General features: G+C 43.0%; 1 protein-coding gene and 1 non-coding gene across 5 annotated transcripts in view; one reads left to right on the top strand and one right to left on the bottom strand.

Annotated features, from left to right (window-relative positions):
- Positions 1-18602, bottom strand: part of LOC135337742 (WD repeat and FYVE domain-containing protein 3-like) — a 38684-nt gene that overhangs the window by 5196 nt on the left and 14886 nt on the right. For all 4 annotated transcript variants that reach the window (XM_064533703.1, XM_064533721.1, XM_064533730.1 and 1 more), the window contains exons 23-66: positions 18351-18481; positions 17527-17956; positions 17040-17234; positions 16620-16748; positions 16117-16278; positions 15693-15860; positions 15411-15497; positions 15069-15227; positions 14669-14803; positions 14222-14389; positions 13782-13926; positions 13364-13488; positions 13110-13228; positions 12685-12927; positions 12036-12366; positions 11634-11837; positions 11067-11279; positions 10692-10831; positions 10331-10404; positions 10034-10175; positions 9555-9661; positions 9264-9334; positions 9033-9143; positions 8561-8736; positions 8081-8215; positions 7827-7957; positions 7392-7537; positions 6838-6970; positions 6514-6596; positions 6116-6293; positions 5871-6007; positions 5329-5477; positions 5089-5169; positions 4760-4906; positions 4243-4381; positions 3862-3981; positions 3477-3594; positions 3038-3147; positions 2662-2815; positions 2254-2345; positions 1842-2054; positions 1493-1640; positions 1211-1371; positions 833-925 (exon numbers count right to left, since the gene is read on the bottom strand). In XM_064533703.1, coding sequence (XP_064389773.1) covers positions 833-925; positions 1211-1371; positions 1493-1640; positions 1842-2054; positions 2254-2345; positions 2662-2815; positions 3038-3147; positions 3477-3594; positions 3862-3981; positions 4243-4381; positions 4760-4906; positions 5089-5169; positions 5329-5477; positions 5871-6007; positions 6116-6293; positions 6514-6596; positions 6838-6970; positions 7392-7537; positions 7827-7957; positions 8081-8215; positions 8561-8736; positions 9033-9143; positions 9264-9334; positions 9555-9661; positions 10034-10175; positions 10331-10404; positions 10692-10831; positions 11067-11279; positions 11634-11837; positions 12036-12366; positions 12685-12927; positions 13110-13228; positions 13364-13488; positions 13782-13926; positions 14222-14389; positions 14669-14803; positions 15069-15227; positions 15411-15497; positions 15693-15860; positions 16117-16278; positions 16620-16748; positions 17040-17234; positions 17527-17956; positions 18351-18481 — 6633 coding nt within the window. The remainder of the gene's footprint in view (positions 1-832; positions 926-1210; positions 1372-1492; positions 1641-1841; positions 2055-2253; positions 2346-2661; positions 2816-3037; positions 3148-3476; positions 3595-3861; positions 3982-4242; positions 4382-4759; positions 4907-5088; positions 5170-5328; positions 5478-5870; positions 6008-6115; positions 6294-6513; positions 6597-6837; positions 6971-7391; positions 7538-7826; positions 7958-8080; positions 8216-8560; positions 8737-9032; positions 9144-9263; positions 9335-9554; positions 9662-10033; positions 10176-10330; positions 10405-10691; positions 10832-11066; positions 11280-11633; positions 11838-12035; positions 12367-12684; positions 12928-13109; positions 13229-13363; positions 13489-13781; positions 13927-14221; positions 14390-14668; positions 14804-15068; positions 15228-15410; positions 15498-15692; positions 15861-16116; positions 16279-16619; positions 16749-17039; positions 17235-17526; positions 17957-18350; positions 18482-18602) is intronic.
- On the top strand, positions 12549-12620 carry Trnad-guc (transfer RNA aspartic acid (anticodon GUC)). Its single transcript has one exon. It is a non-coding gene; the product is annotated as a tRNA-Asp (tRNA).

The raw sequence follows: 18602 nt of genomic DNA, 5'->3' as shown, positions 1-18602 counted from the left end.
GATTCAAAAATATTTCCCCAAAAGTTATTGTAGTGGGAAATGATTTTGGGGGTGATCGTAAAAAAATGTACGCAACATCAATTATCTCTGGAGCTAAAGTATTTTTGGAAAAATTTTTCTTATCAAAAGTTAGACAATAATTATTTATTCAAGCTTACTCCATGTAATTTTTAGACCTTAGCCGTGAGATTTTCTTCAATCTCTCCCTAACCGAAACGGCACTAAAAACTAGCAATTTTGAGCACTGCGGAGGATGTGTAGATATTTAAGTAACATCGAATCTTTCATAAGATAGCCAAACTATCTATAGATGTTGTGACAAAGTTCCAAACCTTAGCCAGAAACCGTTGGCCTTTTCTCTCCCTAACCGATTACCCACTATAACAATTGGGTACTGTTTTATTAATCACCACAAACCCACCACTTTATGTTGTCATGGAAACAATTTTGGATATGTTGTAGCTTATTCATTCGCCTACACAATGGTATCAGCAGATTTTTTTAGAAATGTTCCAATCATAAGATATTTACATTTAAGTACAACTACTCACACATTTTTGGTATTCTACTCTTTAGACTGGATGCACTGTACATGTACGTGTACATGTATGTGGTTCAACACTATAGCACATGCAGTACGCCAACATGTACATGTACATTTGTATATCAACATAGTCAAAGTTATAATTATACATACATACATGTACAATGTACATGACAAACATTTTACTGTGTTCTACTAGCACAATTATACGTAGTACTTCATGTGACACTTGTTGTCAGTCTGACTGTTCTACTAGTATCATGGTTATTGGTTTATTGACTGACTCACTGTGCTATCTCCGCCGGTGAGTATCATGTTCTCATCAGCAGCAGCGGCACACATTATCCGACCCTCGTGCAAACTCTCAAACACTCCAGTCACCTGAAGAGGCAGCACAAACAAAGCCATTTAGTAGCAGATGCTAAGAAGGACAATAATATTGCATGAATGCATCATTTGTGTGTGCACCAGGAATATCATGGGATAGTGTACATGTACATGTACGTGCCATTAATTTTGTCATACATGTATGCAAACTGGGACTTAACTACATGTATCTTATACAAAACTGTATTTCTCGACAGATTGCAAATTCCTTCAGCCTCATTAACTCACACCCTTAACACCACACCCCCTCACAACTCACACACACATGGTGCTACTAACCCTGTCTGTTTCCACGTTAGCAGTTCTAGCACTGTAATCAGGGAACCCCCAGATGAAGTAGTGGGTGTAGTTTGGGGGTAGCAATAACTTGTAACGGTCCACTGCGATGGGTATTTTGTTGTCTGACACACAGATCATCTGAGCCACTTCACTTCTGATCTCTGTGGGGGCGGGGGGAAGGAGCATGTAACTTTAACACTTTTTAAGTTGAAAACTAACAGAAGAGTTACACAATTTAATTGACGAATTGACAAATACATATACATGTACATCGTAACATACCTTTTACAGGTTCCTTGGAGGGCATGAGTTGAACCACATTCTTATAGAAGACCTTCCTGGCGTCCAATGACCTTGCAGATATGTTGGGGGAGTCCGTACCACCAGCAGGCGTATTCAACTTCCGAGAGCGGTGAGGCTTCTTAAACAGCTGCACAGGACCAGGAATTAATATTATGATACTTTCTACAGCAAAGACTTAGAGGGTAACCTCCTATACGAGCTAGTTCATTTTCTTTATGCTATGGAGATTTAAGAGGTTTCAATCCATCAGTATGTCAATACATGTATAATTATTGTGAACCAGCTTTACAAATATCAAACTTAATAACCACACCCCCAAAGCTCATACCTGTCTGGGCATTTGCCCAAAGTTGTGTATGAACGAGATGGCCGCATTTCTCTTTACTGGGTCCTCTATCTTATCTACGTCCACTGCTCCCTCGTAAAAAAAGTGGTGAAACACGTTGTGTGCCTTTAGGGCCTCGTCCCCGTTTTGTTTATAGCCAAAGATGAGGTCTATCCATTCGTGGAGGTGGGAAGTCACGTAGTCACTCTCCAGAGCCTGTGTGTGTGTGTGTTTATGTGTGTGGTAAGAGGAAGGAGGTAAATACATGTACTACGTGTAGGTTATCATTAGAGGACACTTTGCAACACTATGTAGCTGTCATCAAAAACATGATTACAGGTATTAGTAAAGAAGATGCACAGGTGTACATGTACATGTTTTGTATGTGTTAAAAATCTTCTGTATTGCAACACACCTCTCTGTGTACTCTGATGAACTCGTGAGGGTCACCTTTGGCCCATGGAGGGAGCACCACATTGTCCAATTGGACACCACTCTGTTTAGTGCCTGAGGGAAATTATAATTACACAACAAACACGGCCTGACAACACATACTGCTGGTTGCAGACAATAAACAAGCACCTTTGTAAACAAACACTTAGCCAACAAAACCACCACTTAACAACCACTTTAGATACAAGACCACCACTTAAGCTACATGACCACAAAGAGCTACATTGTGGTCTCTCATGCACCCTTTATGTTACAATGTGCATGTACGTGTATATATAATACAGCTAGATTTATGGGCCCCACAGTCTCCGTATAGCAAGTGTTTGGACCTGTGTTACAGCAGAAGTTGAACTATCCCCACGCAACTCACCTAGGTCGAATCTGTTACTGTTGACCAGAAACTCAGGTAAGTAAAAGAATTCTGGAATGAGCTCTTTGATGTCTGCCATGTTGGACTCAGAGGCTGATCGCCAGGCGTCGGGAACGCTGTGAAACAGCCGATCAGGAAGGTCAAAATGGCCACCCTGCGTGCATGTGTGTGTGTGTGCATGTGTGTGTGCGTGTGTGTGTGTGCGTGCGTGTGTGTGTGTGAGGGGTATACAGGTCGATGAAATAAGTGCAACGATGGAAAAGAAGTATAGAGTATGCAGGTACAGCCTTGATTTTAATTGGCCAGGAATCGAATAATAGTACATAACAATCGAAATGAGCAAAAAGTTGATGACAAGAATTTCGCAGCAGCCTACCTGTAGTTTGAGGAAGTGCTGTGTGAATGGCTCTAGTCGTATGAGGAACGAGGCCACTATCATGGCACTGGAGTAGTGGGTGCCGTAGTAGTAGGCTGGAGTGTTCTCACCTGCATGAGGGGGAGAGGGATAACTATTAGACTGTGCTCTGCAACTGTGGAGGAAATGTTGTGTACATGTGTACATTGTATCAGTATGCACATTGCAGAAGAATGGGCTCTCTTCCATGGAAGGAAAAAGTGATTGTCAGAATGTCGCTGCCCATGCACCAGAGAGAGTAGACAAAACCAATTAACAATGTATATACTAAAGTAGCACAGACATGCACAGCAATAGCTTAATTTGCAAAAATATCCTTCCTAGAAAACAATTAAGTGTGTCTCAAAGTGCAACTATGGCCTACGCTGTATATACATGCTGCAGTGATGCATGTATATACCTGTTGGGTCCTCAAAGTACTTGTATCTCTCCATGAACCTCTTTAGTCTGGCCTCGCTCTGAGCTCCCATTGGTTTGGAGAAATCTCGGAACGTGTCCGGGTTTGTCAGATCTACCGTCTGTAGGTGTGTGTGTGTGTGGGTGTGTGTGTGGGGGGGGTTACAGCCAATAGACAGTCACGTATAGATAGGCCTATGACTCTATCTAGGGTCTTGGGTGAGAACCAGAGGGGCACATTCCTCTCAAGCCGTTCCAGTCGCCCTACTGTTACTGGTTGCATGCACACTGTCACACGTACATGTACTACCAAGTACTGCCTTTATGGAATTTATCTACTGAAGCATGCAAACTTTTTAATTTGAAATTTTAACATATCTAATGCTCACCAAACTTGAGTAGTCTGCCAATACCCAGGGGAAGATGGGGTACTGCATGAGGTCATTGTAGGACCGGCCAGCCAGAGTGTTGAGGTGCATCAGATACTCAAAGTTGGAGATCTCACCGTTCTAGGGGTGGAAACATCGCTCAATAATTTTATAGGGCATATTATTTATTTACTACGACATACATGTATCCTAGAGTTGTGGACATACACATGTATAGTGTTATACGTAAGTTTTCCAGTATAAAGCAGTACTTTCTTTTCGAGGGATCTACGCCTATAATTACATGTATATGAGCCTGTACAGATAATTGAGAGAGAAAATTTGACCGCAAGTAGCACGCAATGAAAAGTTCTGATTGGTTTGACTCTTAATGTCACTCACAGCCCATCTGTCGGGCAGGGTCCTCCCCCCTCCAGTGAGGAACGAGAACAAACCAGAGCCTTGCTCCGGGTCTGCCTCCGAGTGCTGACCAGCCACGTATTTCTTGTCAGTCAGCGAGGACTTGGCCAGAGAGAGCAACCTACGGGGAGGGGCAAATAATGAAAACACAGTACGTAAGCTACATGTACACCCCATGGACTGAATGGAAAGGGAGGTAAAAAGTAATTATGGTAAAAATGAACAATTGGTAAAGATCTTTGAATGTATGAATCAAAAAGGATCAGCAGGAGAGTTGCTGGTATGGATCATTCATTCTAGATGATGACAAGAGTGGCTGGCACAGGATCACCATTCCAAGTAACAGTAAATAGTCATAGATGAGCATAAAGTGACACTAGGCTTTTTCTAAGACATCTACATTATTATGCAAAGCCACTTTTTAGTTTACTGGAGCCATGTCTTATATTATTACTTTGAAAGGATCGCCACACAATGTATCAACCTAGCTGTCACTCACTTCTGGTAGACCTTGTCTCTTTGTCGAGTGTGGAAGATGAGGAAGTGGTTCTGACCATCAGAGGAGAAGATCTCAAAGGCACAGTGTCTCAATAGATAGCGTCTCTTGTGCACCTCTCGGATAGAGTTGTAGCTCCACTTGATGCATCTGTGCATTTGGGGAGGAATGGTTTTAGTTGCCACAAGTTATCCACGTTATAAACGCTTCGTTGTGAAGTCACACACTTACAAACCAAGCTACTGAAGTTGCTACATGTATGTATAGTAATGCAAGTATGTTTGTCCTTAGCAACAGTATAACCTCCCCGCTAACGTAATGCCCTCACTCACTCTATGGGCACAGCCTTCTCAGTGGATCTGGTGGCGGTGGACATGTTGTCAAGGTGACCAGGAACAACTGGACGATACGAACTGCAAGAGAGAAAAACTTCATAAGACGACACACAGCAAATACATCGCACGTGTCTTGGATTAAATAATGAATAATTATAAAGATACATGTACATGAACATGTATTATTGGGATTGTGCTATCAGATTGTCAATAAACTGTTGGGTCCACTCTACGTACCCTTCAGGAGATGTTTCCATGTCGACAAGGTCCCCGTGATTGGAGATGGTCACACCTTCAATAACATAAAAGTGGGTGGAGCCTAGTAATAAAACACCCCCTCTACTGTCCAAGCCTGTCAGCCGAGCACACGAGTACTGGTGGGAGATCTGAGGGAGGGAGAGAATGTGTAAATAACAATTTTAGCTACATGTACATGTACAAAACCACAACCACTATTACGAAAATTATTAATTGTAGATCCAGTAGAAGCCTCTAGGATATCATTTCGATATGCACCAACACAAAATGCTGCATTGAAGTACAGTGTACATGTATTAGTTGAGTCACTACAATGTTAATTCTTTGCCTGGAGGAGTAACTTTTTAGTGCACAACTTGAAGTGTAACTTAAGTGCAGATACGTAAAATGTGTTGGTCTAGCTAAGAGAAAAGCTCACATACACATGTACATGTACATTGTAACTGGACACACATGAACAGAGTTACCACTCTATGTATTGCTCGGGCTACTGTTAGTAACAGCATAATACGCTAACATACCCTATCTTCTGGTTCCAGCATTTTGTAGAGTGTCTGAGCGACAGGGTTGTCTGAGGAGGGTGGACGGTACAGCTCATGACGACTGGACACACCCACTGAGCTGTGCAGAGGGGACACCGTGAGGGAAGGCGCCAAATCTGTGTGTGTGGGAGGGGTGAGCGTGTGAGTGTGCGTGTGTAGTACGAGGGTGGAGCAGCACTTAAGTAGTACATAAGGCACATTTCTAGCCACAAAGGCAATGTAACCTTGATCATCCGCTTCAGTAGGCTTTTCATGTGACTCCTCGTATTCGTCATCATGGAAACCGGTGACGTTCTGAGTGGGTGTGGCTAATAGAGTGGGGTGTTGAAACAGCTTCTCTCGTCTGTCGTGTAGTTCACTATCATAACTGACAGGTTGTTTGTACTTTGACCTCACTTGTAGCTGAAAACAAGAGCCAATCATTAAGCTCGCCCAAAATTAGAGATGCATGGACACAATCGGACTACATAATTATACGAAAATGAAAATCAGGCTGGGTGACTTGATAATATTCACCAACACACATACACTCTTTAATTACTGAACAATAATAATACCAACTGAAAAAGCTATTGAGACCATGCAGACGATTTAACAGCACATAAACAGTACTTGTACTCACAGCGGCTGGCACGGGACTACTGTGGGGGTAACAATGATAGAATTGGTGATTCCTGCAAAACCTCTTCCTCATGCGGTTGGGACCTAAAGAGTGAGACAGATTGAAAGTACCATAATATTATTGTCTATGTAGTAGTTACATTTTAGCAGGTGCAGCTAGTACATGTAGCTTTCATACACAGTGGATATTTTTAAAGGATTACGCGAAACTTTTATTTTTTCAAAATTTTAATGCAAGCTAGGACGCAGGTTAGGTGAAATGTATGAATATTTGGCTAAGAGGAAGAGATGACATGACATCTTGTCTTACTACCTCAACACACACCTTCCACGGTGTCCAGTCTCCACTTGTCGAGGGGGGAGGAGTCATCAGATCCCCACAGCCCCCTCTCCCTCGTCAACTCGTACTCCAGTTGGCTCCACTCGGAGATTGCTATACGAGTGCGATACTCTACATTCTGTGTGTTTGTGTGTGGAGGGGGGGTAATCAATAATAGATTAGTTTTAATGGGCTCCATTCTCTCATTTCTGGGTTTTAATTTGCAACCGGACAGAACTTTTACAATCATATGTACGTACGTATTATAAAATAGCGAGTATATTTTGAGGGCGTGGTTTTCGCTGATTAAGTGCATGTATGTACTACCGCGAACATTTATACCCACGAATTTATTAAATGTATGCATGCATGCTGTAAAAAAGGCTGGCTGCTATTCCGTGAAAATTAAATCCGTGGTGAAAACCTTTCTAATGGTCTTTCTGCGAAAGTTAATTTATACCCTCGAAATATATACGGTAGTTGATGATTCTTTACCAAATGACCGCCTACAATGTACAGTGTACATTTGTACATCATAAAATTCATCCCCAACAGCTCACCCTCTGATGTTTCCTGAGGAGGCTCTCAAAGAACTTCTGAGCAGCGAGCACCAACAGCGGACACAGCACTTCTATGTATTCATGGACCACCTGCTCCGAGTTTACACTCAGCCCTTTCTTCTTCTTTGTAACCTTGAATGTGGGTCCTGGACAAACGAGGCATTCATTTACAGTACTACATGTACATGTGTTATTGAGAAGAGTAAAGTAGTAGTACATGTGTAACAAATCAGCAATTGCTCATTGGAACAATTAAATGCACGTACATGACTGTACATGTACTGAGAAGAAATGCAATAGTACATGTACATATGTAACATGGGTGGTTAGCAAGGCCTCTAATTACACGAGGCAAGGCCGAGAATTTAACTTGTTATTGAGTGCACTCTACATAATTATTATACATTGTATTGATATCATACTACGCTAAATCACCTCTCAGTCTGCCAGGACGACGCACATCCTTCTGAGTTATCTCCGTGGCGAGAGACGCCTTCTCCCCACTGATGAACCCCTCCCAGCTCTTCATGAGCCCGTTACTAATAAAGTGGCGACAGTTCTGGAGTCTGGGGAGGAATTTAGGGATTAAGTTTCTTCCTTAAATTATGCATTTATACATGTATAGCATTATTGATAATTATTGCTAGATTGAGAGACTATACGTGCATGTAACTGTATACTTGACTCACTTAAGCATGACTGGGTTTCCCACTGATCCGGAAGATGATAGTGGGTCTCTGGTAGTCTTGGGAGGTGAGGGGAGGTCCACTGACAAGAATACCTCAAGCTCTCTCTTCTTGTACTCCAACATCTTGGTCCAAACACTATATACATGTACAAGAGGGCGATATCATTAGTATTTGTTTGTTAGTAACACATGATTGTACAACTGTAGATACTTTCAATAACCTAAAGTAATTATTCTGACGTTCTAATTTTCTTTATATATCATTGTAACTCAAACTCAGACATAAATCAATAAAAGAAAGCGGAGTACACTTGCTAGCTTCCCTCCCGATTGTCTCTCTTATACATGTAGATATGTAGTACCACCATGATGTTAAGGCTACTAAAGTATTTAAGCAACTACACGTAGAATTCCGGTGCACTCATACTAATATCTCATCTCAAAAACGTACACTGTACACTGTCATTTTACAACCTCTCACCGATTGGCTCCACTCTTCATCATGGCGATGGACCCTGGCACATAGCCTGAGGGTATCCGTGTGCCCCAGAGGTCAGAGTCCCCTGACGCTGCACTGGCTCCGTCCACGTCCTTCTTGGACTGATGTGCATCGGTGAGAGCTATCTTGAGAAGACAGTACGTCAGGCACTCGAGGAACTATGTGTAGGTGGGTGGGTGGGTGAAAACAAAAAAGTATAACGATCAAAACCAGTCCATTAATTGTGGTCACTGTACATGTACATGTATGTGGAGATCACCCTCTACAACGCTGTGCTAATGCCCCTCGAACATAAGACATAATTATAACAAGTATGCCAGCTGATGAAGCTAGATATTAGGTAAAGGCATCACAGGAAATTTGAATGCTATGTTCGTAACAGTGTACATGTACATTGTTTGCAAGCTACTGTAGTGGTCATAACGGAATGCCCCTTCTATTGCAACTAACTAACCTCACTGTCCACGTTGGTGTCATCAAAGATGAGTTGTGCCTGACTGGAGAACATACAGAGAGTGTCCATAAGAGCCTTCTGCTCAACCTCTGAGGCTGGGATGCCAGCCACCTGCATGGAAATCAAGGTAATACGAGGAACAATCAGTGCTTATAAAGTACAGACAACGTTGGGGAAATACAATTTTATAACATGCATGTACGTGTACGCCTGTTTCAGCTATCTGCGTACCTGGTATAGGATGAGTCTGTTGAGGCTGCGGTAAAGGTCCCCCAGAGGGAGTTCTTTAGGGGAGCGGCGTGCTGTGTGTGTGTGTGTGTGTGTGAGTGAGTGTGATACAAATGCAGTTTTAGGAATAACAGCGCTGACTTTAAAAACATCCCTCATGCTTGAAAATGGACTTACATGCACAGTCATACACTGTACACTGTACATAGAAGTTCTAAGAGCAAGATAATTAGGTTCAGAGCAATAACTGATAGCAGTAAGGTACATGTACGTGTATGCAATGACACCCTCTACCTTGCTCCACCATGGACAGCAAGAAGTTGTACACGTTACTGGCCGGATTGACGTAGTACTCCTGCCACACTTTGTCTACAAGCCGAGCACAAAATACAGACAAACCACTGCGGAATAAACAGAAAAAATGCAGTGCAAATCTTGCAAACACACACTGGCAATATACAAAACCAATGAGTGCATGACTAAATCTATCTCTTCAGTACCGCTATACATTTCGTAAAATTCGTTCAACTCGCGATTAAAAATTTCATTTGACTTCATTGCCTGCACTGCATTGCATGCGGTCAGGTACGTTTTCGTGGGTGAAAATTTCGTGGAGGTCAGCTTGCCCACAAAAATAAAGAATATTTTACCCCACGAATTACCTGTCATACGATAGTGAAGTTTATAAATACTGTGTTTCAAACGAATTTCACTCTATGTTTGCAAAGCTACGTACTATAACTAAGTATGGTATCATGTACATGTATGCACACCTGACAGCCTCGTGCAGTGAGCCAGAGAAGACTACACCCTTGAAGGTAACCATGACGTCCTCGTTACCAGTGTGCAGGTACTCCACTATGCTCTGTAGTACCAATGTCTGATACTTCTTGATCATCTCCACACCCACTCCGGCTGAAGGGGGCAAAACAGTTCACATAGGAATTGTTCCAATAAGAAATTGAGTGAGACATAACTAGACTTTGTAAACAATTACAAATGTGTGGAAAACATGGCCTACAACAAACTCTATTTCAAGAGGGAAAGCAATATTTATTTAGTGCTCTCACCTGGAGTAGCGTTGAGCACTTTCTCTAGTATAGGGCAGGAGGGGGCGTTGTCCTTGGTGGGAGGGACTGTGGAGCTGTACGTGTGTGGTACAGAGTGTTATGCATGGGTAGAACTGTACAACATGGTAAACTGAGCTCATGGCAGAGGAGATTAACAAATCCAACAGCACTTGCTACAACTGAAAATGAAATACATGTACATACAACTACAAGAGTTGATGTACATGTATCAACTTAATAATGATTATTGCTGTACGTTGCTTTTTCTAACAGCATGTATGCAATGTACATCAGTGCACACTCAATTTACTGGAAATATTAAAAGTACACCTACAGTACAGTACATGTAGCATTATTTTACCTAAACCCATCGATGGCTATGGTTCTGAGTAGCTTGATCACTGCACACACAGCCAGGTTATCCGGCTGCAATATGATTGGCTCCTTTACGTCATGTGATCCAGGCACGCCACCAGGCAACTGCTCGGTGTCTATCATAATCTGGAGAGGTAAATATTGTGTTACGAACGTAACCTTTCAATAATTATAATCTGTCGCAAAATGTACATGTATAACTATAATTATATCTACTGCAGTACATGCACATCACGTACCTCCACATTTAAAGACCGCAAAATATTATTTAACGTACATGTATTCCAATCCAATCAAGAAGCAAAAATATGCGGATATTGAAAATGGAAGGTACATTTACATGACTACACCCACTCCTCACCCATTCATTGTCACCGTCTTTCTCACTCCCACCCTCACTCTCACTTGGTCCCCCTCCGCTAAAGCTGATAGGAGGAAACAGAACACCCGCTAGACTGTCTATAAACTCTAGTGTAGTGGCTACTGCTCTGAAGTCAGGTGAGCTGCGGTAGAAACGATCAAAATATTTGATGAGATCCACGGCCTTGCTCTGTGACTGAGGCTCAGATGATTCCTGTGTGTGTAGGGGGATGGGGGCGTATGTAACGAGGTGTACATGTACGCATACACAGACAGTTCAAAATACTCAACACATACAATGTACAAATTGAAACCTGTCTATTGGCGGCCACCCTTAGTCTACACAGTAATTTTGTAGGTGAAATTCAGCCATAATACATAAAATTACATGCACATGTATACATACATGTACATGTATGTTGAAGAAAAGCCATTAACTATACATGTACAAAGACCATGCAGGCACACGGTCCAAAGAACAGTTTTTAACACCTCAACAAAGGCCACTCTGCATGCACAAGTACTGTACATGTAGCTATAACAGCGAACACACTATTTGTTCAAATACCTCGTGCAGTAGAGCTCTTGACATTGCCAATAGTACATGTGCAGCATCTCCCGACACTTGGCTCCTCTTCTTTTTCTTTTTAGCCTTCAATTGCCCCTCGTCAAACTCAAAGAGGTCATCCACGGTCTCAACGTTGAAGTTGGCAGAGAATGGGATGTCTGTACAGGGCCGGCAGAGGAGGTTGGACACCATCAGAAGGTACACCTGTTAGGACGAGAAGTATTTACACTCATCAAGAAGAGTTTGTACGCTACAAAATGGTGAATGGCAACACAATGAAAGAAGAAAGGACCTTATGCTTTATAATTATAGAGTTCATGTGTAACAGGAACAATAATTATTTTCTAACAGAAACTAGAGCTTTGTTCAAGTAGAACACTCAATCTTCATCTACACCAGTACCTGTGAAAGTCTTGCATGATGGGGTAGTAACTGTGACAACAATACGGCCCCAGGCACTGGTATCTGAGGCAGGTGTACTGCTTGCTTCAGGGGATTGAAATACGTGAGACTATTTGACAATAACTGAGTCATCTCCATAGAAATCGTCTCAAATCCAATCACCCAATTTCCAAAAATATCCCCCTCATGGAATTTGGCCTGAAGGGATGGCTCGCATAGCAACTGTACAAGGATGCGCAGTGAGCGGATCACAGTCTCAGTGTGTATGGACTTGCCCATGAAGAGCATGAGCCAGTCAAAGCCGAGTGATGAGTAGAGGAGCTGAGCAAACCTGGTGTGTGTGCGGAGAGATACACATGTAAGGAGAGAAGAAAATAATTAAATTGGTCTGTCTAAACCCTTAACTCGGATACTTTAAGCTTAAAATTGTCATACATACACATCGTTAAGTAAGTACCACTGCACACGGGCTCGGGTAGCTGGTACCATTGTTTAAGACAATGTTACGTAGCATCCTCGATAGTATAGTGGTAAGTATCTCCGCCTGTCACGCGGAAGACCCGGGTTCGATTCCCGGTCGGGGAGCTTTTTTTTTAATAGGTGCAGCTTAATTCTTACAGTTTGTATTGTCACTACAGATTATGTTTACCTCGAGTTCAGATCCATGTTGTTTTCAGTGCTCAACAGACTCAGAATAACGTCTAGTAGGATGTTCCGTAACACAATAGCTCGTCTCTGTTTACCCTCGTTGCCATGGAAGCGTCCGAACCGGTCATGCTCAGTAGGTGGTACCTCAAGGTGTGCAGAGTCAGTGTCCTCTTCATAGAGATCGATGGTGTTCTCATCTGAGTGCTTGTTACTAGGTAACGTTGTAGCAAGGATTTGTCCAACCCTATAGGCCGAAATCAAACAAGACATAAACAAGATGATTGTGTACCATAATTATGTGTATATAGAAAACTGTTGCATAATTATGTGTAGAAAACTGTTGCGCATATATAGAGTTAGTTAACCTCTAAAAAAGTGTCTCGCATACACCATCCGATAAGCAGACACGCAGACGTACACACGTACCTTCTGATGTCATCTTGACTTGGACCGCTGCCCATGAGAGCGGAGAGCACGTTACAGATAGCCTTGATGGTCTTCACAGTAAGTCTCTCGTCCAACAGCTGGAAGAGCATCTCTGACACCTACATGTACAGTGGAGGGAGGGATGAACAGTGAAACGTGTATACACAGTGTCCGCTATTAAAGAACTGCTACAAAATGCTGGTGATGCAAAGCCCAAGAAACTGTTATTCTTTGACAAACGAAATCAATCTCACCAAATTCATTTTGAGCATCTGCTCGGCGTTGGCCTGCCTCTGGATGCTGTGGGCTATCAGCTCAAAGAAGTGACCCCACAAAGAGCGCTGTATCTCTTCCGAGGTTTCACTCCACACCGATAGATCTGTGAGGGTGTGTGGTGGGAGAGAGGTGTGGGTATGGTTGTGTAGGGAGGTGAGCAGAGGGTGAGTGGTGGTGTGGGTGTATGTGGAAGGGAGGTGTTACAAGGTTGTAGTAGAGAAAAAGTGTCAAACTACTATAGACAGAAAGCTATGGGTCTGGGTCTAAAAAGGGCACAACAGTCGAATTAGTACACATGTATTAGCATACCAATTAAGTTAGTAAATACATGTATGACAGAAAAATGTTTATTACAACATCTTCATAGCGTACAAAATCAACTCTTCACCGTATTACCTGCCAGAAGGTCACTGAAAGCCACAGGGTTGGGTATGCAGGCACTCTCATGGGCGGAGTCCACCGTGCCCACCAGCGTGTATGTGAGATGGAGGATGTTACTGTTGATCATCTTGCCCTTGGAGCGTAACAACATACCCAATATCTGAGGGGAGGGTACGAACATGTGCTACAGAGTTACACACACAATAGCAAGATGGAGAATCATTGAGAAGCTGATCCTACATAGACAGATCTATAAAGGAAGCCAAGCCCCCCTGCCCTTCAATCAATCCTACTGCAACTGCACAGTAACATACTGAATACTTAATTATGTACATGATGTATAGCAGCAACAATTTACGTACTTCTAAACGAGCATTATACACGTACACTATTTTGGCTATACATGTATACTAGATTTCGCTTAAAATACAATGTCATATAATTATTGTACGTACCTGAAATCCTCCTGTCCTCTCCATTTCCTTGAGAGCTGAGGGATTGTTCCCCACTATACACACAAGGGCTTTCATGGACGCATACAGACTGTCCACAGTGGTTGCCATAGCTACCAGACCCAGTACGACGGAGGTCCCACCCACTGACGAGAGTAAGGAACGTAAAGGCTGTAGGGAAAGAAGTCTTTGTTTATGCGTCACTAAATTCGGTCTACTTGTAATGAGAAGATTTCACACAAAATCAAGCTACATGCATGCACTGTAAATTGATATGGTTTGAAAGTCATACATTTTGTATGATTTGTATAGACTGAGTGCAGAATTCCAACGAATGACTATAGGCACATACGTAATTGGTCTCAGTACAATCAGTAAAAACCAGTAAAAGTTCAAACTAAATCCAATGTAATTTCTGCTGGGTACAAAAACCAAAATGATTCAACTAACCTGAGGCTCAAATGACCTGATACCAGAGTAACCACACATGACAGCTCCGAGGGTACGAGAGGGACCGTACAGGTGACTACTCGTGTTGCTAAGCAATGCTACCGGTGTAACGTTATCATTGTCCGATAGAGAAAGCTGCACGATAATAAAAATAGAGAGAAAGACTTAGTAGGTGAATTACACAACCTGTAAATTAGGGCTTTAGTGAATAGCTGAACTAGTATATCTAACAGGACTATCCAAAAGTAAGGCTATGGATGGATGGCCAAAGCCCTCCCCTCTCAAGTGCCAGCTACAACTGTACATGTACATGTAGTCTCCCGAGCAAAAGTAAAGGCCAATAATACAATCACATCAGCAACTACATGTAACAAATCTCTAACCTCCCCCATGCACTCACCTCTCTAGCGATGGTGAGAACGTCCACTCTATTGTAGATCTTCTCCAGTTCGTGGATGGTCTTGATAATAGGTCGCCCTGCAGCTATTATCCCGAACAATACTTTATCCTCTGACACGAGAGGCGGCATTGCTTCGGACTGGGTCAGTGGGGTAGACCACTAGATAGGGGGGAAACATTGAGTTACAGTTACAGTTACAGTTACAGTTGTAGCACAAGTCATGTGTAATACAATAAGAGCTCTATCCGTACATGTATGTGTAACTAATCAGTACATACGTATATGTATGAGTTTTGGGGTACCAGGGTCAATACGTCAGTATACATGTACATGTAGGCTCACTTGATCTCTGATTACTGGGGCTTGGAAGGATCCAAAGTAGCCTGGTCCCAGCTTGTTGATGCATACCACTGTGCGAGGGATCTCAACCTGGCCGGAGAGAGGGGGCAAGAAACCTGTTTATACATGTACATGTAGTGGTGCTCTTTTACGGTGGAGAAGCTATGGATATTTTGGGGCCCATTAACCTGCATGGCTGTATTATAAGTGGCCTGCTTATAGGGTAACCACAATAGACAAGCTTCATTGTACATGAGTATCTTTTGCAATAGAAGATGTACGTACTTGTTCTTCAAAGAGGAAGGTTGGCCCTAATCGATAGACGAGCTGTGAGACGTGACGTTGAGTGACATGTGTGCCGATGTGGGCGTTGATGAGATAGGGCGTGGCTTCACTGGGAAACGGCTGAAAAAGGGCAAAGGTCGTCGGGTTGAGCAGGTGGATACTCGTCATCTGAGTGTGTGTGTGCATGTGTGTATGTAGTGAGGTAAACAGTTACAAAAAAATTCAAATCTAACCGTTTAAAGTACATGAAGGCAGGACGATCAAAATACATTTATGCACATGTACTAATACTAATGTAGATATCCATCAAAATGTCGTACTCTAAAAGTGAGGAAAATTGATCAGGTCGTAGCATATGCGTACATGCAGGTACTGTTCACTATGCACAGAGAGGCTTTTAACTACGCTGCTACTAAATACCCACCTTTTTGGTCCCAACTAGCTGCCCGTTGACGAACAGAGTGGCCTTGGGTTTTCCCCTCAACACCTTGTCTCGAAGCACACTGTCCCTATTCACCACCACAGCAACGTGGTTCCAGCAATGGAGTTGAAACAAAGCTGAGCATTGAAAAACGGCCTCTTCAAACTGCTCAGGAAGATGGTGGGTGGGGGGGTGGGGTGTGTGTGTGTAGGGGGGAGTGTGAAGTATCTTTACATACGAGGTCTCGATTCGAAACAAAACTCCACAGTAGCTGTGTACTGGTGGTTTAATATTAAGCACAAGTTTTTATTAAGACGTACATTATGGGATATGCAAGCCCACAAATCAAAGAAATGCAGTAATACTGTAAGCAAGCAATTTAGTTCTTTACTGTGGTAATTTTTAAGACATGATTAAAAAGCATGTAAACATGTGGTTGTGTTGTACAACTACCAAATACGTGTAGTTTAGTTGAAACTCAATGTGGTCGGTCCCCTTACACGTACCTTGTCCTTGTCATGGTGCATGACCTCGCTCAGGGCGGGGTCTCTACGCTCTGTGGGAGGTTGCGTGCTCACCACCAGTGTACGCTCCTCTGGCCGCAGGAACACTCTTAGGCAGGGGTAGTGATTCAGCTGGAGGGGGGAGGGGCACATGCTGTATATCGAGTAATGGGTACATACGTATGTACAAATGTACAGTTCTTTCACGCTAACTTAGAAATAATTACTAAGCTTGAAGCTTTTAGAAACCGCCGGCTTACTACATGCATGTACAGTAGTAGGTAAAATTGTTACAAAATCAAAGGCTACATGTACATGCATGTTGTTGGAGGGTGTACAACTTCAACAATTGAGACGTACACAAGTCAGAAGTTGGTCTCAATAGACAACTAAAGTGTAAGCACTCGACATACATGTCAGTACCTGTTTGTCGTGAGTGAGGAATGTCTGACTGAGAGTGAGCAGGCCCACAGTTTGTGAGGAGTCGGGTACACAGCGAGTGATCTGTACCCAGGTGGAGAATGTGAGCCCACTGTTCGGGGGGAAGGGTCTTTCCCCTCCACCGCCTACACCACTCGTGTTGCCCACAGTGGGGGGTCCGGGGTGAGACGAAGATCCCTGTGCAGGGGGAGGAGAGGAGTGAGTAGGCTGCACGGTCTCAACACTTGGAATGTAAACCGTACATGTATATAATTAATAGTACACATGTGCTTATAAGTTCAGAGTAATAATGATCACATGCAAAGCTGAGCTACCTTGAGTATTGAAAATGAAGAAGTTGAACAGAGACAGAATTGTACACATGCACCGTACCAAGATCCCTATTAAATCTATCCACTCTTGACAATACTTTAGGCGAAAAACCCTGAAGTACATGTTACAGTAAGTTACTGTGCACTGTACTGTATACCTGGTCAATGCCCTGAGGGAATAAACTTGGTAGAAAGAGACAACCGAACCCGTCGATGGAGAGGTCAAACTCAACGAACGGGGGCACCTGTCCCATGAGACCCGGCTGACCTCCGTCACGAGGCGTAGTCATGGAAACAAGGCTTTGGATTCTGGCCAATGAGAGTGAGCCGCCGTACGGAGCTTCATCATTTTGTGACAGCTGTGAATCGTCTTCACTCTGATTGGACGAAGCGTCACGTTCATTGTTGCATGCTGAATTTTCTTCAATTTTAGAGTCTGAGGTGGTAGGGCTAGCGGTGTTGGTTGCTGAATGTTCTGTACTTATCGGCTCTTCTGATTGGTCGACGTCTTTTTGCTGTGGTGAAATCTCATCCAGTGTGATGGAGTTGAGTGAACAACAGAGCGGGTTGCCAAGGCGAAGGAAGTTTCTACATAGTAACAGGGGGTTACAGTACATCATTATAACTTTAGAACAGTGTACATACAATGTACAATGTACATTTAACATGCATGTAAAACATACTCAACTTGAGGACAAACTATTGATAACATTAATACGTACTGCACTGTGTATGCAGGTCAAAAAGCGAGTGACAGTACACTGAGATCTGACTGACAGTGAATGACCGAAAGGTCTCCCTTGGGCAGACCAACAGTGGCTGCATACACATGTAAAAAGAGGTGGCCAGCTAAAACAGCTTCTAACACATGCAAAGGCCTATTAACTGAGGGTGACCTGCTCATAGTGTGTCACAATAGTTCAATGTTTCTGTGCAGAGTCTCAACATGTACTGTTGTTGTCAGTAGTAATGCTGTCCTCACCTGAAGTCAGACGGTGTGAGTGCTTGGTAGGACAGCTTCTCAAAGGTTCTCTGCAGTGGCTGATGGAGAGGGTGCTCCTCGTTACCCAGCACAGCCTCACATCGGTTCATTATCCTCTGGGGGAGACCAACCTATAGGGGGGACGAATAATGACGTAAAGGCCCATTTTAAATTATCCACACGAAGTCTTCACTGTTGCCGCCAAACAGTATCTTCCAGCAATAATTTCTACAAGTGCTTAGTACGACACGT

The sequence above is a fragment of the Halichondria panicea genome, chromosome 1, assembly GCF_963675165.1.
Source record: "Halichondria panicea chromosome 1, odHalPani1.1, whole genome shotgun sequence".
Taxonomy (NCBI): Eukaryota; Metazoa; Porifera; class Demospongiae; order Suberitida; family Halichondriidae; genus Halichondria; species Halichondria panicea.
This window is presented reverse-complemented; position numbering and strand designations above follow the sequence as displayed.